General features: G+C 45.6%; 2 protein-coding genes across 10 annotated transcripts in view; one reads left to right on the top strand and one right to left on the bottom strand.

Annotated features, from left to right (window-relative positions):
* The first annotated feature begins 3,345 nt into the window (after positions 1 to 3,345).
* On the top strand, positions 3,346 to 6,073 carry LOC149975887 (uncharacterized). The gene is made up of 3 exons (XM_090205167.1): positions 3,346 to 4,270; positions 4,757 to 4,856; positions 4,993 to 6,073. The coding sequence occupies exons 1-3, from the start codon at positions 4,150 to 4,152 to the stop codon at positions 5,111 to 5,113; spliced, it is 342 nt and encodes a 113-aa protein (XP_090061293.1). The 5' UTR covers positions 3,346 to 4,149; the 3' UTR covers positions 5,114 to 6,073.
* A 510-nt stretch (positions 6,074 to 6,583) lies between these two features.
* setd5 (SET domain containing 5) overlaps positions 6,584 to 10,806 on the bottom strand; it is a 49,487-nt gene continuing 45,264 nt past the window's right edge. For all 9 annotated transcript variants that reach the window (XM_090205163.1, XM_090205165.1, XM_036949954.2 and 6 more), the window contains 4 exons: positions 10,043 to 10,335; positions 9,531 to 9,658; positions 9,139 to 9,227; positions 6,584 to 9,047 (listed from right to left, as the gene is read on the bottom strand). In XM_090205163.1, the coding sequence (XP_090061289.1) occupies positions 8,385 to 9,047; positions 9,139 to 9,227; positions 9,531 to 9,658; positions 10,043 to 10,335 (1,173 nt within the window). In that variant the 3' untranslated portion in view covers positions 6,584 to 8,384. The remainder of the gene's footprint in view (positions 9,048 to 9,138; positions 9,228 to 9,530; positions 9,659 to 10,042; positions 10,336 to 10,806) is intronic.

The raw sequence follows: 10,806 nt of genomic DNA, 5'->3' as shown, positions 1-10,806 counted from the left end.
CACCGGCTCTGACACTCATTGGATGTGGCAGGGCTTGAAAACTATTACGGACTACAAAGGGAAACCCAGACGCGAGCTGCTCAGTGACGCAAGCCTACCAGACAAGCTAAATGCCTTTTTTTGCTCGCTTCGAGGCAAGCAACACTGAAGCATGCACAGGAGCACCAGCTGATCTGGATGACTGTGTGATAACGCTCTCGGTAGCCGATGTGAACAAAATCTTTAAACAGGTCAACATTCACAAAACCACTGGGCCAGACGGATTACCAGGACGTGTACTCAAAGCATGTGCGGACCAACTATCAAGTGTCTTCACTGATATTTTCAACCTCTCCTTGACTGAGTCTGTAATACCTACATGTTTCAAGCTAACCACCATAGTCCCTGTGCCCAAGAAAGTGAAGGTAACCTGCCTAAATGATTACCGCCCCGTAGCCATGAAGTACTTTGAAAGGTTGGTCATGGCTCACATCAACAGCATCCTCCCGGACACCCTAGACCCACTCCAATTCGCATACCGCCCCAATAGAACCACATATGACGCAGTCTCAATCGAACTCCACGCTACCATTTCTCACCTGGACAAAAGGAACACCTATGTGAGAATCTGTATATGCTGTTCATTGGCTACAGCTCAGCGTTCCAACACTATAGTGCCCACGAAGCTCATCACTAAGTTAAGGACTCTGGGACTAAACACCTCCCTCTGCAACTGGATCCTGGACTTCCTGACGGGCCGCTACCCGTTGATAAGAGTAGGCAACAACACATCTGCCACACTGATCCTTAACACTGGGGCCCCTCAGGGGTGTGTACTTAGTCCCCTCCTGTATTCCCTGTTCACCCATGACTGCGTGGCCAAACATGACTCCAACACCATCATTACGTTTGCTGAAGACACAACAGTGGTAGGCCTGATCACCGACAACAATGAGACGGCCTATAGGGAGGAGGTCAGAGAACTGACAGTGTGGTGCCAGGACAACAACCTCTCCCTCAATGTGAGCAAGACAAAGGAGCTGATCGTGGACTACAGGAAATGGAGGTCCGAACAGTCCCCCATTAACACCAACGGGGCTGTAGAGGAGCGGGTCAAGAGTTTAATGTTCCTCGGTGTCCACATCGCCAACAAACTATCATGGTCAAAACATCCCAAGACAGTTGTGAAGAGGTGATGACAAAACCTTTTCCCCGTCAGGAAATTGAAAAGATTTGGCATGGGTCCCCAGATCCTCAAAAGGTTCTACAGCTGCACCATCGAGAGCATCCTGACCGGTTGCATCACCGCCTGGTATGGCAACTGCTCGGCATCTGACCGTAAGGCGCTACAGAGGATAGTGCGAACGACCCAGTACATGACGGGGGCCAAGCTTCCTGCCATCCAGGACCTATATAATAGGCGGTGTCAGAGGAAAGCCCATAAAATTGTCAGAGACTCCAGTCACTCAAGTTATAGACTGTTTTCTCTGCTACCGCACAGCAAGCGGTACCGGAGCGCCAAGTCTAGGACCAAAAGGCTCCTCAACAGCTTCTACCCCCAAGCCATAAGATTGCTGAACAATTAATAAAATCACCACCGGACAATTTACATTGACCACCCCCTCTTCCCTTTTGTACACTGCTGCTCTGTTTGTTTGTTACCTATGCATAGTCACTTCGCCCCAACCTACATGTACAGATTACCTCAACTAGCCTGTACCCCTGCACACTGACGGTGCCCCCTGTATATAGCCTCGTTATTGTTATTATTATTGTGTTACTTTTATGATTACTTTTTATTTTAGTCTACTTGGTAAATATTTTCTTCTTCTTGAACTGTACTGTTGGTTATGGGCTTGTAAGTAAGCATTTCACGGTAAAGTCTACACTTGTATTCGTCGCAAGAGACAAGTTTTATTTGATTTGTACATGAATTTGTCCCAATACTTTTGGTCCCCTAAAATGGGAGGGGGGGACTATGTACAAAAAGTGCTGTCATTTCTAAATGGTTCACCTGATATGGATGAAAATACCCTCAAATTACAGATGACAGTCTGCATTTGAACCTTATAGTCATCATTTGATTTGAAATCCAAAGTGCTGGAGTACAGGGCCAAAACAACAAGAAATGTGTCACTGTCCCATTACTTTTGGAGCTCACTGTATATACAGTGCCTTCGGAAAGTATTCAGATCCCTTGACTTTTTCCACATTTTGTTACATTACAGCTTTATCCTAAAATTGATAAATACATTTTAAAAAAGCTCAGCATCTACACACAATACCCCATAATGACAAGCGAAAACAGGTTTAGACATTTTTGCAAATGTATTAAAAATAAAAAAACAGAAATACCTTTTTTACACAAGTATTCAGACGCTTTGCCATAAGAGTCGAAATTGAGCTCAGGTGCATCCTGTTTCCATTGATCATCCTTGAGATGTTTCTACAACTTGGAGTCCACCTGTGGTAAATTCAATTGATTGGACATGATTTGGAAAGGTACACACAGTTGACAGGGCATATCAGACCAAAAACCAAGCCAGGAGGTCGAAGGAATGGTCCGTAGAGCTTCGAGACAGGATTGTCCCGAAGTGGCTTTGGGACAAGTCTCTGAATGTCCTTTAGTGTCCCAGCCAGAGCCCGGACTTGAACCCAATCGAACATCTCTGGAGGGACCTGATAATAGCTGTGCAGCAACGCTCCCCATCCAACCTGACAGAACCTGAGAGGATCTGAAGAGAGGAATGGGAGAAACTTCCCAAATACAGGTGTGCCAAGCTTGTAGCATCCTACCCAAGAAGACTTGAGGCTGTAATCGCTGCCAAAGATGCTTCAACAAAGTACTGAGTAAAGGGTCTGAATACTTATGTAAATTTGATATTTCAGTTTTTTTTTATACATTTGCTAAGATTTTTTAAACCCTGTTATTGCATTGTCATTAAGGGGTATTGTGTGTAGATTGCTGAGGAAAATAAACAATTTAATCAATTTCAGAATAAGGCTGTAACATAGCAAAATGCGGAAAAATGTCAAGGGGTCTGAATACTCTCCTGGCTTGGATCATTTTCAAAAACCCTGAGGTTGGGCAATAAAAAGGTGAGTTTGCTGCTAATTACTTGGTTAGGATGTTGGGTGGTAGATGAGAATTAACTCTACTTAATGTGGCCAAAAAACAGGTAAGGAGCCACTCACGGCCCAGACTTGAATGTAGGGATTGAAAAGGGGCTTGTGTCATGGTAACTGGGTTAGATCACGGAGGGCTGTCATGTTCCCGTTAGGTCTGTTAGCTCTCCAGAGTTTCCTCTCTGAGTGATTGTTATTCCGAATGCAACAGTGACGACAGATAGACCTACACGACAGCCTGTTCCCACGTAAGACTCCAGGTGTGGTTGACTGATGTGCGTGTGTGTTTTTGTGAAAAAGCCACCCAGCGTGCTACAGTGCTAGACACGGCACCGACACCCACAGGAAAACGCCAGGCCGGGACATTCCGAAACGAAGCGGTCCACATTCCACACCTAGCGTTACAATTCCGGAAGCTGCGCTTTGCTCATATAAACCCAATGAGTCAGAAGAAATATCAAAATATTTAGTGGAACTTTTCCCTTTGCCCAGACAGACCAAACCCCAGTCGACCCAGAGCGTTCCAGAACGGAGATGCGCCGGCCAGACAACGAGGGGCGGGGGTGCACTCTGGCACAGACAGGAGTGCAATAGAAAAAGAGAAGGAGGAACGAAAATAACATTTTAAAAAATTGGAAAGAAACGAGCACAGAAATGTATGTTTAGTCCTAGGCGTCTCCCAATCTCTCTCTCTCTCTCTCTCTCTACTGTGTGGTACCTTGGCCGTCAGAGCAGGTGTTGGGCAGGGAGGGTATAAAGGCCATCTGGAGCGCAGAGCAGTGAGAATTAAGACTTCCACACTCTGACAGGGCTCAGACGAACCATCTGGTCCACTCCTCGCTTAAATAACCTGTTCCCAGCTTCATCACACACCAGCCTCCGGCACTTGCGCTCTCTCACATAAAAACATAGGCTACCTCTTCACTCAGTCACTTTGATCTGCATTTGCTGTCGGGAGGTTAGTGGAGTGTGAAGACCTGCTTCTTCCTGGTAGATTTCCCAGTTCATTTTTCTTGTTAGTTATTGGAGCGGATTCGGGCTGCCATGGCGTGGATGAGACGTGTGTTTGGACCTGGGATGTCAGTCTGTCTCTGGGCTTTGTGTCTGTCCCTTAGTCTCATCTGGACTTGTCAGGTGACCCAGGCAGCCATCTACAGACACGCAGGTACAGTACAACCTTGATTATATACACTCTTGGAAAAAAGGTGTAATGAAGGGATCTGTTTTTTGGTTCCAGGTAGAAACATTTCACCCAACGAACAACCCTTTTGTAAAAAAAAAAAAAAAAGGTTATATCTGGAACCAAAACAAGGGTTCTCCATCAAAGGCAGCTGAAGAACCAGCTCTGGTCCTAAGTAGTGCGCCAGAGTAGGCTAACATGTTTCTGGTAACTTGTCATTTCTCTTTTGGTGCACAGGCAGTTTAAGTGTAACATTTCCATCTACTGGCCAACTGAAATAATGCTGGCAGCGCAGGGTGCAGCAGGGCAGGTCTACTTATTCAGGGTCCGATTGGGATCAGGCAGTAATCTCTTTGAGTTGATTTGTAAATCCTTGCAATTGTGCATGCCATAGCCAGATAGATTGACAGTGCATTCTAACAACCGGTACGTTTTTATCAATGTCAATTGAGCTCTGTATTCTGACTACAGGTCCGTGTATTTACAAGGAGGTTCAGTTTCAGCCTGGACAGACCTTCTACAGGGGCTGTGACAAGTGCTACTGCCATGAAAATGGCTACTTTTGCCTCTCGTGAGTAAACAAACCAAATGAATAGCTAAATTAAAAAGAGACCTTAAAAATGTGAGATATAGAAAAATCTGCTAAAGCCAACCAGGAATTCTGTTGCCAATATCACAAAGTGCCTGGTTTCTGTTCGTATCCCCAGACCGATGAAACCTACCACATGGCCCAACAAGTGCCAGCGGGTTTCGACAGAGTGTGGCTACCGCATCGTTTATAAGGAATTGCCGGAGGTGGAGTGTCGTGCCTACAGCTGGATCCGGTGAAGGAAGACACCGATGCCCCCAACACTCAAAATACAAGACGGCAAGACTCTGGCAGTGGACCCTTTAATGAAGCAGTTACGCTGCAGACAACCCCACTCGACCTTCAATTTGGGAATTGGTTCTCTCAAAAGGAGGAACAAATTCCCGAATTGAACAACCCAACTCCCATCCTGTGAGTTGGGTGCCAGTGTGTGCAACAATATTGACTGTAAAAACATTTAACTGGACCAAAGGATCTCCTCAGTTGGCATGGATACTAATAAGGTGTTGTCAAACAAGTACCGCAAAAGTAGCAACCAACTCGTGTACAGTTTCCCATCGTCCCAATATGCTTGTTCAGATTCCTGCCTGTCGCCTTACTGTAATGACCACTGGTACATGGGACCAACTGAGTTGATTGGTGGACTGCGTTGCCCTTCTAAGAGGACAGCCCATGTATCACCTCGCGACAGGTACGCAAGACAAATGGCGTTGCATTATACATGTCAACGCTATTACACTCCGCTGCCCAAGTGTGGGCGCCCATACCCCAACCAGACACCCGTCATTACCACGCAGTGTTACAAAAAGGTCTATAGCCATTTCCCCATTTTATAATTTTCCCCTCTGTTCTTTCGTAGGTGTTCAATCTTCTATATGACATTGACTAAGTGGCGCTTTCGCACCCTGATTAGGTTTTCAATGTGAAAGGTAGCGAGAGCGCCATCAGTCAACTTCACAAACGTATGCTGGGTTTACACTTCACTAGGCGTACTCCAGAGGCTTCGCGACTTCACACGACACCGAGATTTTGGTGCATGTCTGAATTTGCAACTTTACGCAAGCCTCAGTGACATATTGCTAAGCACCCTAGCGTCACTTAGTTTGTTAAGCTAAGGAGATGCATGCCAATATTTCACTGTTGACTTCATTGTATGTATATAATTTCCTTCTAATAAAAAAATGGCAGTTTAACATACTGTGTGGAAATTTTTTCATCTCCTTTTCCCCTCACAGATTTGGGGGGGGGGGGGGGGGGGGTATACACAACATATCATAGATCATAGATGGGATGGAATGGATGGAAGGTAGCCTAGCGGTTAAGAGCGTTGGCCCAGTAACCAAAAGGTCACTGGGTCGATTCCCTGAGCAGACTAGGTAAAAAAAAAATCAAATAAATTGACGTGCCCTTGAGCAAGGCACTTAATCCTAATTGCTCCGGATAAGTGTCTGCTAAATTACTAAAATTTAGGATTGTCCTTGCATGAAAAATCAAAAATGGCCAATTTCAAAATACTAAATGTATGTAATTATATCTTTTGGATGGGGAGTCCAAATAGTTACCACTATGCTCTGTTTAAAAATCAAAACAAAGTTAAACCTCCCGCAGAAAAAGAAATGCACTGTCCGGTTTTGTTGTGTAGAAACAGATTTTCTGGACAGACTGTCATCCCAATCTGTCCATCGGTAAGATCCAGAAAATAAATATCATGCTGCAAATTTAGTGTACTATATTTCTCTTTGTACAGTTTAACACATTTTATACAAGTACACATGATCTTACATTCTCATTTGTTTCATTTTAGGGTTTTGTCTTTCTTCATTCAAGGTGCTGGTAATATTGTGTCACATATTTCTCTGAAGTCTTCGGTCAAACATTCATGTAACAAGTGAGTACCCTTTGTCTATGGATGAGGCAATAAGAAAGGTCAAGTGTCCGGTCAAGCTGACAAGTCCCTCTGTTCAAAACCTTCCCTTAAAGCCCCAGTGTGGTTCCTGGCTCCCCAAAGACATTTACTCCCAACCAAACTAGAACGTCCGAACGAGTTCCATTTAAAAGTCCATCTTCCTGCGGTCTCGTCTGTCACGAGGAGACTACATCTCCCAGTGTGCATCAGCAATGTCATTTAACATGGATTAAAAGTCCCACTGCAGTGATCATGGCACATGACTTGTTAACGCCGCAGTGTGATTTTCATCTTTTTGTTTTGTATTCAGTTGGTGAAGACCCTACTAAAATGGAGGTACAGCATTCTGTGGGAAGGGAAACGTCTTGAAGCAGCACTCGCGTAAAAATAAGAAAACAAATAAAGGAGAACACAGCAGCTTTTTTTTTTTTTTTTTTTTATACCATTCAAACAAATCCCGCCATAGATTATCCTCTTATTTTCTTAGGTGGCATATGGAATGCAAGGATTGGTCAGAGGGAGAGAAAAAAATATATATTCTCAATACATTTTTCATAAAAAGAATCCGACAGGATTCAAGAGACAACAAACCCAACAACGGAGTAAAGAAAAAAAGAAAAATGAAGTACTCTGCTTCTTACTTCTCGCTCCAGCAGAATAAAAAAGTTTACTAAGATGCATTTCTGGCAAAAGTCTTGATTCCAAATAACAAATGAGCTGAATCAACCGGTTGAGTGCGGAACATAACTGGATTTGAATGTAAATAACTTAGAGGAAAACAACTGCAGCACCATGAATTACAAGATCTGTATGACTCAAGTATAATATAGCAAATCTACTGTGAAGTAGTAATACATCAAATCAAAACAGTCACGTGGGAAACAAAATAAAAAAAAAAGAGCAGAAAAATCATTGAACAGTAAAATACAGATCAAGAGTTTTCAGAAATTGGCTAAGTTTGAGACAAAAAAACTGGAAATCATAAGGAATGATTTTTTAGGCAGCTCTTATTTGCCACCCTCTGCATCTTTATAATGGATGATACACACATACACTTTTGCAAGTATCGTTTCCCCTTTCCAAACGAAACACATACTGCAGGACTGACCCGGCTTCTAGCCAAATCCAAAAAGTAACCTTGACAAAGTCTCTGCTGAGTTACACCTGCCATCTCAGCATTAACAAATCCAGAACCAAAACAATAGGTACGCTTCTTTAAAAACAAAAACCAAGAAAACACTTTGTACAGATAGTCGTGGTTGAGTTTCACCATCTACTTTGCCAGTTTTACACAGTCTGTTCATGTCAGGGCAATTTCAAATTACACTTTTTTGTTGAACATGTGTTTTTTCTCTTTTCATTTGATTCCTTGATGATGTTGAAGTTCCTCAATTAGCCATGTTTAGAATGCAGTAATTTAGTTTCAGATAAAACAAAAAAAAAGACAGAAAATAAGGAGAAATCCATACAAGAAGCCAAGTCCTCACTCCTCTTAGGTCTGTATATAACCCCTCCCCCAAGCCTAGTTTCTCCACAGGGTTTAAGATAGGAGGTACACAATTTCACACACACACGCTCAAGCAAACACACACACACACAACATCCTAAAAGCTTCCTGACTGTGTCCTTACTCCTGACCCCTGTATGGGTGGGTGCTGGAACTGACTGAGGGGTGTCCCGCGCTGTGGGTAGTGTTGGCCGGTGGAGGCCGCCAGGAGCCTGGAGCCGGTCTGCAGCACTGTCTGCCCGGGGCTGCCTGGTTTCAGGCTCCGGGACGCCTGCTGCTGGCTCAGTCTGGAGGCGTGGTGGGACGCCGGGTTCCCCACAGCACCGGCGCCCAAGTCTGTTTTAGGGTTGCCGTGAGCCCTGGAGCCAGGGGTGGGAGACCCTGACAACCCGCTGTTCAAGAGGTTGGCTTTTAGGTGGCTCCCGCCACTGTACACGTGGGACCCGTCCATACTGCTGCTGCCGCTCGGCTGGTGCAGGTTGCCTCCTGGCGGTCTGGAGGCCCCACACAGCGCCGAGTCTGCAGTGGAGGTGGTTTGGTTGGGGAAGGAGGACAGGGAGTTGAGGGGATGTTGTTGATGCTGCTGCGAGGGGTCTTGAGACAGGGCGGAGAGGGAGGACAGGCGAGAATAGAAGCCCTGGCCTGAGGGAGGGGGAGCCGAGGGACTGTAGGAACCACGGAATGGAGAGGACACGCTCTGCTGAAGGAAGGCTGGACAATCCACTGTCTGCTGGTGGCCTTCCGATAAGGGGGGCTGCACCTTAGAACGAGAAAACACACAAAATACTTCCTGACACCCTGTACAAAACTAGGCGAAACAAAACACTCAACTCTCGCAAATGACACCATACCTGGTGTGTGTAGACAGACGGGCTGTATCTCTGTGGGCTTTTCATGGGAGAGGCCAGGGGTACCGTCTGGATCTCATACCGGTCTGCATCTGGGATAAACATAACAGGACACAAGCTGAACAGATGGTATATGCGTGCGGATTCCTCAGAATCTGAAATGAATTTGGCAAATGTTGTTCCAGACTAGGCTAGATACTGTAGCTACATTTCAGACAAATTTTAGACGAGAAAACCCAAGACAAACCAGCCTAAACACACCTCTATATTTCAGACTAGAGGTCTATGTTTAAGTCTCGTCTAAAATCGGGACAGGAGGACGTCTGGCCTGAATTTCCTACTACTTCATTCATGTGAAAACTAGAGAAACCTGGTAGTGAAAACGAGCGCAGTACCAGGGTCCTTGTCTGTAGCCGAGCAGTCCGTTCTCTTCAGCACACGGTCCATCTTGAGGGAGCCCCTCAGTACCCGCTCTAAGACACCCTGGCCCTCTCTCAGCCGCTCAACTGTCGTGGGCACCATCCTGGATCGAAGCAAAACACCAACACCGTCATGTACAGTATGTTCAGTCACACACACAATGGGTTTATATAGGACCCTATAAAATCTGTACAATTGTTTTTTTGTTGCCGAATCCATTTTTTTTTTTTCCTCAATATTGTCAGGTTTCGCTCTAAGTCACATTTTTTTAAAATAGAAAAACAAAACAAATGGGATGTTCCAAGTCCACAACAATGCTTAAACCACATCAGGAGACCATTTTTGAGGTCTGGGAAAAATCTAAAGAAATGTTTATTTTTGAGTGCAGTTACCCTTGAAGTCAACTGCACACCAACAAGACAAGTGAATGCTAAGTGACAGGGAACAAAGTGCTGTGAGAGGATGTGGTGCCGGTGTCTGGTCTTACCAGTGGCTGGTGCCTTCCTGAGCCCTGGACTGTTGCTGTGTTGGTGGTCCAGGGGCGACGGTGTGGTGGTTATCTGGGGGGCTCACCTCCTCTATCTGGGGGATGGAGGAGTGGGTGGGGGAGGAGAAGGAGCTGTGGGGGGAGGCTGGGGGCTGCAGGTGGAAGGAACGGAGGCCTCCGGGAGACTTGGCGCTGGCACAGATGGAACTGGGGCGGGTGTCCAGGGAGCTACCCCCGGGCTCTGGGTCCCTGCTGCTCCCCTGCTTTCTCTTACGGTACTCCAGCAGAGACACCTGAGTCGTCGAGGGAAAAAGAACCATCCCTAGTCAGTCATATGTACAGCCTTAATCCCATGACACACACACTTCCACTGGTTGCATTGCGACACCAGTGATTACTCACCAGTACAGTATGGTCAGGACGTCATGCATCAACTCAACTGTTAGACGACTTACCTTGAATGCACGTTCGCTTACACGTTATCAACGGACTGACCAAACATCCAAAATGTTACCAAACCCTGAACGGAAGAGCAACCACAGGTCACCGATCTACTACTTCTACCATCCTGGGAGTTCTATGGTGGGTCAACATCCTCAGTTGCTGTGGTTATCTGACGTGGATACAGAGGTGCAAAAATACAATACCTTGGGCTGACAATTGGAATGAGTCGACTTTGACAATAACAGACAAACAACGAAGCAATCCAGGGTAGCTTTATCACGCTCTCCCTACAGTGTCAGGACAAAACCCTGCTGAATGGC

This window comes from Oncorhynchus mykiss, chromosome 17 (assembly GCF_057628025.1).
Source record: "Oncorhynchus mykiss isolate SJ-2025 chromosome 17, ASM5762802v1, whole genome shotgun sequence".
NCBI classification, from domain to species: domain Eukaryota; kingdom Metazoa; phylum Chordata; class Actinopteri; order Salmoniformes; family Salmonidae; genus Oncorhynchus; species Oncorhynchus mykiss.
The sequence above is the reverse complement of the archived record's forward strand: the minus strand, read 5'-3'. Positions and strand labels throughout refer to the sequence as shown.